General features: G+C 39.8%; 1 protein-coding gene across 1 annotated transcript in view; it reads left to right on the top strand.

The window, feature by feature from the left end:
* Nucleotides 1-13,359, top strand: part of FRK (fyn related Src family tyrosine kinase) — a 182,354-nt gene extending 168,995 nt beyond the window's left edge. The window contains exon 8 of the mRNA XM_069726168.1: nt 7,830-13,359. Coding sequence (XP_069582269.1) covers nt 7,830-8,047 — 218 coding nt within the window. The 3' untranslated portion in view covers nt 8,048-13,359. The remainder of the gene's footprint in view (nt 1-7,829) is intronic.
* Nucleotides 13,360-13,971: the final 612 nt, after the last annotated feature.

The following is a 13,971-nucleotide window of genomic DNA, read 5'->3' as shown; positions in this document are numbered from 1 at the left end:
ATCCAGAGAAACACAAGTCCAACACTGGAACATTGACAGGAAGCATGAATCAAAGCATTAGGTGGGGTTAAGTAGAGAAGCACCTAACGACCTCACCAGATCACCTGAGGGAGGAAACTCAGAAGCAGCAGTACCAGTTTCCTCCACAAACGGAAGCTCCCAGAGAGAATCAGCCGAAGTACCACTTGTGACCACAGGAGGGAGCTCTGCCACAGAATTCACAACAGCCTTCTCCCTGTAGGGAGGGTCGGGGCACGCCACATATTGCACAGAAAACTTAAAAAAACTCAAAAAAAGCTGTAAAATGAGAAAAGACAGAAGGAAAACCTTCAAAGAGTAAAAAGTTAAAACGGCTTCTCTTTTTTTTCAAAACTCTCTGCGCTCAAACGCAGTCAGACACACACTTCCCCTTTTCTTATGCTGCTATCTCCAATGTCACTAAAATCACATGTCTGAAAACAAGTATTTCACAGCAAAAATGATAGATACCATTTAGTTTCACTTCTTCAAAAATGGCTACACCATAGCCAGCACTGCAGAAACAGGAAACTTAGCAAAAAAAGAAAAAAAACAGATGTGACAGCGTGATTTACAATGGATACAGTATATCTTTGCTACAGCAGAAGGGGAAGTTCAGAAAAAGAGAAAAAAACTTTCCTTTATAATTGTATGCACTTAAAGCAGCAATGCTTAACTTGAACAAACAGATACAGACTCTGGGAGAATCGATGCCCTTTTTATTATTCTGTGACATGTACAGGTTACTCTGGGAACAGACAACTGACAATCGCACAGGGCACACCTGTGCCCGGGCCACCTGAGTGAGAAACACAATCGGGAAATCTACCACCCCGGTCCGGTCATCCTCACTGGCTCGCCGGCACAACGGGAATCTGCAGTAGCCCTCTAAGTTATCACTACCTGAGCCTGGAACATGGGACTACCTGCCCCGGGACTACCTGTCCCTCCTATGCACGGCAATCCTGCAATAACTTATCGAGCGATTTGACCTCCTGCGGTCTGTTACCCAGCAACCACCAGCAAAACAGTCACCGTTCCAACTTTCTCCCGGATCTTACACAAATATGGACCACATACACGGCACACAGCAGACACCTTGACTTATATCCCAGGGTTTTGGATACGGGTTTGGACTTTTTACACTACCTGGGAATGCGGTGGTGACCACACCTGACCAGCAAGAGGTATTGACCCGGACTGGGCACAGGGGACTTTCAGGTAAGATGATAACAATTCCTTACCTTACTTATGGAGCTGCGCAGTTTCCATCCTGTGAACCAAGGCCGTGGCCAACACCTTCATCTCTCCGGTCAGCAGGGTCCCCGTGTGTTCCGTCCACGCCCCGCGAGCAGACGCCAGATGTTATGGAAATTTGGTTTGGATAAATCTGTCCCTGTGTGTGCTGCGACCGTTCCCAATAACACTAAGTATTTTGAGCGCTCATCAAGAATGGACTGTACATCATTGTGACAGAAAAACATTCCATCAAATACTGATGATTTATTGTACATACAGTGGGGCAAAAAAGTATTTAGTCAGTCAGCAATAGTGCAAGTTCCACCACTTAAAAAGATGAGAGGCGTCTGTAATTTACATCATAGGTAGACCTCAACTATGGGAGACAAACTGAGAAAAAAAAATCCAGAAAATCACATTGTCTGTTTTTTTATCATTTTTTTTGCATTTTATGGTGGAAAATAAGTATTTGGTCATAAACAAACAATCAAGATTTCTGGCTCTCACAGACCTGTAACTTCTTCTTTAAGAGTCTCCTCTTTCCTCCACTCATTACCTGTAGTAATGGCACCTGTTTAAACTTGTTATCAGTATAAAAAGACACCTGTGCACACCCTCAAACAGTCTGACTCCAAACTCCACTATGGTGAAGACCAAAGAGCTGTCAAAGGACACCAGAAACAAAATTGTAGCCCTGCACCAGGCTGGGAAGACTGAATCTGCAATAGCCAACCAGCTTGGAGTGAAGAAATCAACAGTCGGAGCAATAATTAGAAAATGGAAGACATACAAGACCACTGATAATCTCCCTCGATCTGGGGCTCCACGCAAAATCCCACCCCGTGGGGTCAGAATGATCACAAGAACGGTGAGCAAAAATCCCAGAACCACGCGGGGGGACCTAGTGAATGAACTGCAGAGAGCTGGGACCAATGTAACAAGGCCTACCATAAGTAACACACTACGCCACCATGGACTCAGATCAAGCAGTGCCAGACGTGTCCCACTGCTTAAGCCAGTACATGTCCGGGCCCGTCTGAAGTTTGCTAGAGAGCATTTGGATGATCCAGAGGAGTTTTGGGAGAATGTCCTATGGTCTGATGAAACCAAACTGGAACTGTTTGGTAGAAACACAACTTGTCGTGTTTGGAGGAAAAAGAATACTGAGTTGCATCCATCAAACACCATACCTACTGTAAAGCATGGTGGTGGAAACATCATGCTTTGGGGCTGTTTCTCTGCAAAGGGGCCAGGACGACTGATCCGGGTACATGAAAGAATGAATGGGGCCATGTATCGTGAGATTTTGAGTGCAAACCTCCTTCCATCAGCAAGGGCATTGAAGATGAAACGTGGCTGGGTCTTTCAACATGACAATGATCCAAAGCACACCGCCAGGGCAACGAAGGAGTGGCTTCGGAAGAAGCATTTCAAGGTCCTGGAGTGGCCTAGCCAGTCTCCAGATCTCAACCCTATAGAAAACCTTTGGAGGGAGTTGAAAGTCCGTGTTGCCAAGCGAAAAGCCAAAAACATCACTGCTCTAGAGGAGATCTGCATGGAGGAATGGGCCAACATACCAACAACAGTGTGTGGCAACCTTGTGAAGACTTACAGAAAACGTTTGACCTCTGTCATTGCCAACAAAGGATATATTACAAAGTATTGAGATGAAATTTTGTTTCTGACCAAATACTTATTTTCCACCATAATATGCAAATAAAATGTTAAAAAAACAGACAATGTGATTTTCTCAATTTTTTTTTCTCAGTTTGTCTCCCATAGTTGAGGTCTACCTATGATGTAAATTACAGACGCCTCTCATCTTTTTAAGTGGTGGAACTTGCACTATTGCTGACTGACTAAATACTTTTTTGCCCCACTGTACATAGTTTTATAATTGCATATAGAAAGGAGGTGTTTAGGGGTGGTTAGTTAATTACCATATTGTCTAGCTCCTCTGTTATTGGTTATCTAAATATATATGGAATATTGTGTTTACTGCACATATGAATGCTGATTAAGCAACTAAAATTGAGCTGTCTGCATCTAGGACTAAGTTGAGACATCTGATCATCACTTAATACATCTGGTACTGTTCCGCTTTTTGCCTGGAAAACCCCCATACAGTCTGTCTGGCTTATATCAGTTTGTCAGCCATTTTAAACCATTGATTATAATGTATATATTAGCTGTGGGTATATATGAGTATACATGGAAGTGAGATCTACATGATATATATTTCTTTCACACAGTGAAGAACCTCTGAGTCCGTAAACATTAATTTAAGGCAAAGGGCTGTAGAGAATTATTCTTTATGTGTCATGGAGAGATGATTTGACTTAATGAAGAGGTCTGTCTGACCTTGAAACGCATTGTCTCATATAATTTATATAAATTTTAATTATCGGCACTGTGGCCATAATCATCGCCAACTCTTCCAGGACAATATATGCCATGGTTAACTGACTGAATTAATGAAAAGAAGCATGGCGCCACATTGTGAAATAAATCCAGAATAGATATGGCAATGCCACGGAGCTATAGGTATACTCATCACTGGAGATATCAGACACAACACTGCTCAAAGCTTTTAGGTAGTATTTAACAGCAGCAACACCAGCAGGTTAAATCTGACATGTTGGTGTTGTTGGTATTTTAATAAATACATATGCTATACAATTTATGCCATTATATTGTAACGAACACCAGGGATTTATACATACATATTAAATAAGAAAGGAAGGGCAAATAACACAGATTGGTAATTGGTTGACGTACTCCTGATTGGAATCAGTCACTGGAATCCAGCACAGCACTGCTATCATATTGACCACTGGGCCACCATGCAAGAATACAGAGGAACAATTCATTAAGTGAAATAAAGAAATGCTTTACAAGAACTAATCATAAATGTGTATTTGGATTGATTGAAACCCCGGGCTTAAGCACTGCAGACAAGTGAGATTTTGTTGATCTACAAGGATTCTCTATGTCAGGATAAGTTCACACAAGCAAATCAAAAATAGTTCGCTTTTCATCCAGAAAATATGATTTTTTCTTTAAACATCAGTAGTTTTCAAAATTTACAAGACAAAAACAGTTTCTTATGTTACAGAATTGCAGTGTACTGCATGCATAAAAAGTTGGTTAATCAACATGGGATCCAATTTTTTTGCGCATCCATAAACTTGAACAGGCAAGTCTCATCCAGAATACAGAAGAGACAAGTGCATGGTGCAATTTTTTTTTCTTCATGCAGATATTTACCCACATATTAAATACAGATTATACATTTAATGTCTGTTCATTAAAATTCTATTACTGTATAGATGTTAAATCAGCATAGAGGAATTCTTGAAATGCCCCAGTAACATACATATTACCATACAGTGCAACGGGCTGAATTGAGTCCTCACCTCTCCTATTTGTATGTTTGTCAAAATGGAATTTTTTTGCCACTCTCCTTATTGTAATTACAATTTCCCTTGTCTCCTCCTGTCTGCCATCAAGGAAAATGTTAGTGATTGTAGAAGAAATAATAGTAGAGGAGCTCATCCTCATGTAATCTGTATTTTTATTTTTTGAGCATCAGAATTGTACCACTTTCTTCATAATTTTGAATATTGTATATACTCGAGTATAAGCCGAGATTTTCAGCCCATTTTTGGGGGCTGAAAGTCCCCCTCTCGGCTTATACTCGAGTCATACCCAGGGGTTGGCAGGGGAGGGGGAGCGGGGGCTGTCTAATTATACTCACCTGCTCCTGGCGCGGTCCCTGCAGGTCCCCGGCTCCCTGGTGCCCCAGCTTCTTCATGTACTGAGCCGTCACTTGGTACCGCTCATTACAGTAATGAATATGCGGCTCCACCTCCCATAGGGGTGGAGCCGCATATTCATTACTGTAATGAGCGGTAGCGGTGACCGCTCAGTTTAGGGAGAAGCTGCAGCGCCGGGAAAGCAGGGACTGCACAGCGCCAGGAGCAGATGAGTATAACGGGGAGCGCTGCACTGCACGATATTCATCTGCTCCTCGTTCTGGTGCCGCTCCATCTTCAGCGTCTTCTGCAGTGACGCTCAGGTCAGAGGGCGCGATGATGTGGTTAGTGCGTGCCCTCTGCCTGAACGTCAGCGCAGAAGATGCTGAAGACGGAGCGACGCCGGAACAAAGTCAGGTGAATATTGAAAGTGCCAGGGGCCTGAGCGACGGAGAGGTGAGTGTGTGATTTTTTTTTATCGCAGCAACAGCAAATACGGCTAGTGTCTGTATGGAGCATCTTATGGGGCCATAACGTTTGTGCAGCACTATATGGGGCAAGTGTCTGTATGGGGCCATAATCAACGTTTGTGCAGCACTATATGGGGCAAGTGTCTGTATGGGGCCATAATCAACATTTGTGCAGCACTATATGGGGCAAGTGTCTGTATGGAGCATCTTATGGGGCAATAATCAAGGTTTGTGCAGCACTATATGGGGCAAATATATTTATGGAGTATCTTATGGGGCCATAATCAATAAATTATTTCAATAAATGAAATCACACTTTCCCCTGTCCCCAAAATCCGCTGCCTCGGAGTAACCCTGGGCTCTGCCCTGTCCTTCAAACCGCACATCCAAGCTGTCGCCACCTCCTGTCGCCTCCAGCTCAAAAATATTTTCAGAATCCATCCTTTCCTCAACCCTCACTTTACCAAAATGCTTGTGCATACCCTAATCATCTCCCGCCTCGACTACTGCAACATCCTCCTCTGTGGCCTACCTTCTAACACTCTCGCACCTCTCCAGTCCATCCTTATCTCTGCTGCCCAACTAATTAATCTCTCTCCTCACTACACTCCTGCTTCCCCTCTTTGCAAATCCCTTCACTGGCTCCCAATTTCCCAGTGTATCCAGTTTAAACTACTAACACTGACCTACAAAGCCATCCATAACCTTTCTCCTTCGTATATTTCCAAACTAATCTCTCAATATCTTCCCTCACGTAATCGCCGGTCCTCACAAGACCTCCTTCTCACCCAATCGCCTTCAAGACTTCTCCCGAATATCCCCCATCATTTGGAATTCTGTGCCCCAACATGTCCGGTTATCCACCACATTTGGATCCTTCAAAAGAAACCTGAAAACCCACCTCTTCAAAGAAGCTTACAACCTGTAATGACCACACGACCACCTCAACACCATCGGAGCTCCTGCAACCCTCGACCTACTGTCTCCTTCCCCATAATCCTGTAGAATGTAAGCCTGCAAGGGCAGGGTCCTCTCCCCTCTGTATCAGTCTGTCAATGTTAGTTTTGTTTACTGTAAGTGATATTTGCATTTTTATGTAACCCCTTCTCATGTACAGCACCATGGAATTAATAGTGCTATATAAATAAATAATAATAATTCCACAAAATATTGATTTCTGAACTCTTCCTGAGTTAAAACATTAGTATTGTTGTTTCTAAATGATTATGAACTTGTTTTCTTTGCATTGTTTGAGGTCTGAAAACACTGTTTTTTAAAAATTTTTGACCATTTTTCCTTTTCAGAAAAAAAGTACAAACTTTATTGCTTGGAAATTCGGGGACATGTCAGCAGTTTATAGAATAAATGAAAAATTTACATTTTACTCAAAAAATATACCTATAAAGAGAAAAATCAGACAAAGTGAACATTTTGCAGTGGTCTCTTAATTTTTGCCAGAGCTGTATACCCTTCCATGTCAGGATCCTGTAAAAAAAAAGTGTGCAAAGACAATAATATGAGGAATGAAAATGAATAGAATAAATCAGAAATTCCGTAGAAGAAATCTATAACAAAAATCAGTGTCCTACCAGGTATAGCAGAAAGAGGGAAAAAGTATAACAGAAATATAAAATGGATTTTGAGCGTTAGCTATCTGTCATCATTGATTTACAAATATTAACTATATGAAAAGTACGTAAAGACAGTAACATAACGAGTGTAAATGAGTACAAGAAATCAGAAATTCCATAGAATATATTTATCTACTCGACGGTTTCATAGCCTATCTTGTGTTTGTTAGCTATTTTTCATCTTTCTTTCCATATATTAACTATGTGAAAAGTATGAATAGATAGGAGAAGCGTAAATGAAAAGAATAAATCAGACATTCCATAGGGTTGACTTCCAACTAGGGGGAAATGTTTAGTGTTGTTGTCCCTCTCCATGAATGTTATTAACCGGAGTCTCATAAAATGTTCTAAGCGAGACAATAAGAGCACACAATGATGAGATCACATTTTCATTTAATTGAAATGATCCATCTATTATTAAAATAAAGCAAACCATTCTCAACATATTCCTGTAAATTTCACTTTCATTTGAAATTCTTTAATAAAAAACCCAGCATGCAGAGAGCAATTATAGCTATGGTTTACCTGCAGTCTCACCAGCTGAGCAATTTCATGTTTTTTAATTGCTGATCAAGGTCTCTTTACTTTAACTGAAAAGACAAGGTCATCATGTACTTAAAGGAATCCCACAGTGCACATTGATGGAAATGATTCCCTTATGTAAATTTTAAAATTACAAGGATTGTTTTTAACATTTTTTTACTTTTCTTGTACAGGCATGAATGGGCGGCAGGCATTAGAAAAACTGGAACATGGCTATAGGATGCCTAAACCATTCAACTGTCCCCAGGACCTTTATAGCATCATGTTAGAATGTTGGAATGCAAATCCAGAAAACAGGCCGACCTTTGAAACCTTACAGTGGAGGCTGGAGGATTATTTTGAAACGGAATCTTCATCTTACCATGACGCAAATGCATTTACAAATAGCTAGAATCTATAATAAGATAGAATGAAAATCAGACTTGTTTTAAATATTCTTAATAGGACTAAATGACTAATACTGAAGGAGAATCAAAAATGACATCATTTCAACAAATCTTTGAACTGAGAAATCACTACCTGAAGAAAATATTCGCATGATATTAATAGCTTGTGAAAAAATATAGCACTTTCATATGAGATAAGCACTCCAGAGACTTACTGTAGGTATTTAGAGTTTACAGAAAGTTCAACAAAATGTGATTTTTCTATGACTTTTCCCTATAATGGTTTTGGTACTCTAACATACAGTACATAAATACACTGGAAGCAAGAATATATAATATATAACCATGGAAAGAAAAGTAGATAAACTTATGTCTCATGTACAGAGTCTAACACTAACAATACACAGAGCGTTCCTGAAATTTCTGCTAGCTTCTATAATCTAAAGCTGGTCATACATTGAGCCTTAATCTGCCCAGTTTTGAAGGTCTCCTTAATCCCACCTATAAAAGATGTCATGGTAAAAAAAAGGATTATTTATTCCCATGGGAGGCAAGTAGTTGCCAGAAGTATATAGCAATGGCTTATTCTCCTCTCCTTATTGTAATAAATATTCATGAGTAGACAAGCTCAAAAAGCAATTGGTCGTGGGTTAATCTGACTATTTTCTCTCTGCCTCTCTGAAAAGGCAATTTTTGTGTTTAATTTCCCAGAGAAGTATTGCATGTCCTAAAAGGCTCTGTACCCTGGCATGCCAGGCATGTTTCTCTCCATTTGGAGAAAGATAACCCCTTAGACACTAGTCAGACCTCTCATACAGCCAAATCAGATCACATGCTTTGCACTGAGGGTGGTGCCACACCCCAAAACATGTTTCCGCAAATTAAAATTCTGGTTTGGCTTTTATGCTTAGTCATGTGGCAAGGATCATTATTGGTCGATATTGACTTTTAGGATTTCTACTTCCAATAGGTAGCACTATAGTACAAGGCCTCTTCCTGTCTGAAGAGGCAAATTGCAAACTTACTGTTTGTAGCACTCCCTTTGTGTTCTTGTTAAGAACATAACTATATGCCAGTTTCCTGGTTGGATGGAACCAGGTATGCAGATGGAAGATTTTCTACAAAGAAGCACCGAGTTTCACAATGAATTGCAACACTCATTCAGGAATGAGAGTAGTGAAAAAATTCTTCATAGTTGGAGATTTTTTTTCCAGAAGATTAAAATTGGGTTGTTATTGCTTATCCAATATTACAGAGTCAAAGGTATCCCCTGTTCTTAATGCCTGCTGTATCTCCTGCAAGGAGGTATGTACAAATACCCAGATCAAGTTTACAGGTATACTGTACAATATACAGTCAGACAGATACAAGTGCTAGAAGAAAGGTGTGGAGGTGAATGTCAGTTCCCGATTTAGTATTGGAAGGCAGGGTCAGAAGGTTAAGTCGGAGACGGTACACATCAAATGAATTCAGTGAATTTGATGACAGAAAAAAACAAGGAAACTGACCACGCAGGCTGAAAATTAAGCACTAAAAAATTGTAGTTAATCCCTTTAAAATAATCACATGCCAAGCACCAATCTTGCATCTGTAGCCACTCAACAGAACAAAGAAAGCAGAGAACTGTAGCAGCCTGGCGTTATATTGAAATCAAAGTTTTAGATGGGGTGACATACTTCACTGTGGCAAACAATTTAGTATGGCCAGATTTACATGCCTGATTCTTAATTTATTATCATAAAAATGTAGCTTAAGTTGTAGATCTTGCATAAATTATCATGTAAGGGCTTTGACATGTACATACCTTTCTTGCTTTACTGTTTTTTTAACATATAAAACCAAGTTGTACTGATCAATATCATCATCTTGACTGAATACACTTTAGTTTATCAGCTTAGCATCTTAGTTAAACCCAGTATGAAATTGTCTAGTCAAATGCAAAACACTGATGTTGGCCAAGTGCACAATAATTTAAATCAGACTGTTGCTGCTATTTTTAAAAAATGTCTGGCATATAAAAAATCTTAAATTTGTCTTAAAGATTAAATACATAAATAAATATCTGCATTAAATTGTTGGGGCTACTATATATCATTACTATTATTTTAAATATCTTAATAATGGACACAGATAGTTATATTGTATCAATTGATAACTGGTTGAAATTCATCAAGATTGGCATTTTATACTCAGCTTGAATAAAGCCAGCTGTACACATCAGATGGCTGTCAGCTGAACATTGCTTCGCTCTATCGTTTGGCCAGTAGCCATCTTAGCCGTATTTCCTATGCACAGGAGCGCTAATTCAGCCAAGAAATTGGATACGCCCAGTCGACATGCCATCCTACAATCAATTGCCAGTGCCCCATACACATTAAACTGTCAGCTGAATCCATCAATATTGGAGGGTTCGGCCAACATTAGTAGAATGAATATGGAGGCTTTTAGATGTATCAAATTCCAAGTTTGGTTCATCTTTCATTTGCCTTGACTCAGAAATGTGTCATTGACTGGCGTACATTTTTTCCATAATTTATGCCATTTTTAAAAAAAATTATATTGACTATCTTGCAGCACTAGGCATGATACCCTAAGACTATGCTCTGTCCACATTTTTTTTCAAAAAGTTGGCAGAACTGGTGCCAATTTTGTGAGTTTTCTGAATAAAAGGGTTTCATAAATTGGCTCTTTTGGCTCTTTAAATAGAGCAGAAATGTCATGCCCATGTGGTGGTCAACAAACTATTTGAGGTTTTTTTCTCTGAAGCCCCAGTGCTATTGCCGTCTTTTTGCTTTTGTGTTTAATGCATATGTATATGTGTACACATGTGCTTACTGAGCATGTGTGTGTAATAAACAAAGGGTACAATAAAAAGATTAATTTTTGCTGAGGTTTCTTGCCTCTTTAGATAATTCACAGCATTGGAACATCTACCTATTATACTCAAAGCAGTTTTTATAACATCTCAATTTAAATCAATAGGCATTAACTTAAGGTACCGTCACACTAAGCGATGCTGCAGCGATACCGACAACGATGTCGATCGCTGCAGCGTCGCTGTTTGGTTGCTGGAGAGCTGTCACACAGACAGCTCTCCAGCGACCAACGATCCTGAAGTCCACTGGTAACCAGGGTAAACATCGGGTTACTTAGCGCAGGACCGCACTTGGTAACCCGATGTTTACCCTGGTTACCAGCGTAAATGTAAAAAAAACAAACACTACATACTTACCTTCTGCTGTCTGTCCCTGGCGCTGTGCTTTCCTGCACTGACTGTGAGCACAGCGGCCAGAAAGCAGAGCAGTGACGTCACCGCTGTGCTTTCCGGCTGGCTGGCGCTCACAGCCAGAGCAGAGAAGCACAGCGTCGGGGACAGACAGCGGAATGTAGGTATGTAGTGTTTGTTTTTTTTACGTTTACGCTGGTAACCAGGGTAAACATCGGGTTACTAAGCGCGGCCCTGCGCTTAGTAACCCGATGTTTACCCTGGTTACCAGTGAAGACATCGCTGAATCGGCGTCACACACGCTGATTCAGCGATGTCTGCAGGGAGTCCAGCGACGAAATAAAGTTCTGGACTTTCTGCAGCGACCAACGACATCACAGCAGGATCCTGATCGCTGCTGCGTGTCAAACTGAACGATATCGCTAGCCAGGACGCTGCAACGTCACGGATCGCTAGCGATATCGTTCAGTGTGAAGGTACCTTTGGTTTAGGTTAAAGTTGATCCCCACTTTGCAGCTATAACAGATTCCAATCTTCTGTGAAGGCTTTCCACAATATCTTTGCGTATGTTTGAGAATTTTTGTCTGGCTTGCAATTTTCATTCTTAACCCCATTAAACACCTTTTGGAGGAAGAAGGTCAAGGCTTTGTGTGGACCAGTGAACTTCTTTCATACCAAACGTACCCAACCTTGCCTTCATAGACCTTACTTTGGGGCCCAGTCATGCTGAGAATGAAAAAGGCCTTCCCCAAACTGTTCCCCAAAAGCTGTAAGCATACAATTGACCACAATGTCTTGTTGCAGTAATAAGATTACCTTTCATTCGAACTAAGGGCTCCGGGCCAACCTAGAAAAACAGTCTCATAGTATTATCCTTCCTGCACCAAATGTTACATATGGTGAAATTTAGCCATGCAAGTAACATTCTCTTGGCATCCGCCAATCACAGATTTGCCCAGTGAACTACCACATAGAGTAGGTTAATCTTTCAATATACATAACAGAATCCTCAAAATACTTCTTTAGTGTCTAGTGGTGGCGTGCTTTACACCATTCTATCCAACCTTTCGCATTGTTCTAGGTTATGTAAGGATCGCATTCAGCCTATCAGCCATGTCAACTTATGCAGGGATGCTCCCAGCGCACATTGCATAAGCACATAATGGCAAAAGAGGTTTCGAACTCTGTAGTTATTGAGTGAGCCGAGCATTGGTGACTTTTGTGCACTTTAACACTCTATGATGCTGCTCTGTATCTTTACATGATTTGCACTGGCTCCTGAGAACTGCCAATTTCTATAATACAGTAGTTGATCATGGAATATTTAGTGGGGAAGAAATTTCATGACTAGTTAAAAGGGTGGTATCCTATTACGGTACCACTCTTATATTCAGTAACGAAGTGTGCCCCAATACTTTTATTCATAAAATGTATATGTATGTGTAATGTGTTTATGTATATTTGTAATGAAGCATGTAATGTATATTTATTAGCAGTACTATATGTGTATGCAGTAGTATGCAGTATAACAGCACTGTTTATGCCAAGTATTATGTTGCATTACAGTTTTAAAAGGGGTGACAAATTTGGCCAAGTTCTAGATTTGAGTCTGCATTGGGGGTTCAGCGAAACACAAAATCTTTAACCTTCGTACAAAGATTAGCTACAGCTCTGTTAACATACTATACTCTGATAAATCAGGAAATGTTCTAATGTACAGTTCTTGCGGTTATATATTTTATGTAGACTGTTCTTGATATTTTATAACATTTTATTCAAGAAGGATTTTTCCACCGTGAAGCAGGTCTGTTCTTGTATTGTTAATGCATCTTTTCTACATTTACAATGACGATAAACTTATTTTGAATACAGAGAAAATGCCTACAATTACTTAACTGTGTTTTGACTTCAATTTTAGTAATCAATGTCACATTGTAAAATAAAATAGAAGTTGCATAAATGTGTGTTCTTTGACATTTGCTGCAAAAATGTTAGGATCAGTTGCTATTGTATGCTTATTATTATTATATTACTAACATACAACATTAAAAAAATTAAAGTCATGAAATTAAAGATATAATTTATAAATTACTTTTGATTCAAATATTTTTTTTTCTGAAACCATTATTTGAATACAATGTGCACCAATAGGGAGTACTTTTTAATGTACATTAATTCAAATGAAGAAGAGAGAAGAGTTCTGCACTCTATCTATCTGATTCTAGTTACCTACTTTATCAGAAGATAGAAATCATATCAAAGGAATAAGCACCAAAAGAACCATGAATAAAAAGTTAAACCTTTATTAGACAAACATATGAAAAACATGTATAAACACTGGTAGTAAGGTGATGACAATAGTAAGCCACAAAGATGGAACCACAATGTAGACAAGCAACAGACAGGCAGAATAAACACATTGTAACTAGCTAAAAAGTGCATTGTGCAAAATGAGCAATCCGATTGACAAGATGATCATGTTTGTATATAAGAGTCAAAGGTACTAAAGTGAATGGAGTCCAATATGGTGCCACTGCCTCAACCTCCAGGTAACACCAGGCATTTCTTTACTCCCCTTTTTACTTTATATCCTAGCCCAAGCGCATTTATTGGGTCTTTTCACAGCCCTATTAGAGCATTTCTGTAAGTTGGGTTCAAAACCTCATCAGGAGAGCCTCGGTGTCTGAACCAGTCCCTGAGTTC

The sequence above is a fragment of the Ranitomeya imitator genome, chromosome 5, assembly GCF_032444005.1.
Source record: "Ranitomeya imitator isolate aRanImi1 chromosome 5, aRanImi1.pri, whole genome shotgun sequence".
In the NCBI taxonomy this organism is placed as follows: Eukaryota; Metazoa; Chordata; class Amphibia; order Anura; family Dendrobatidae; genus Ranitomeya; species Ranitomeya imitator.
This window is presented reverse-complemented; position numbering and strand designations above follow the sequence as displayed.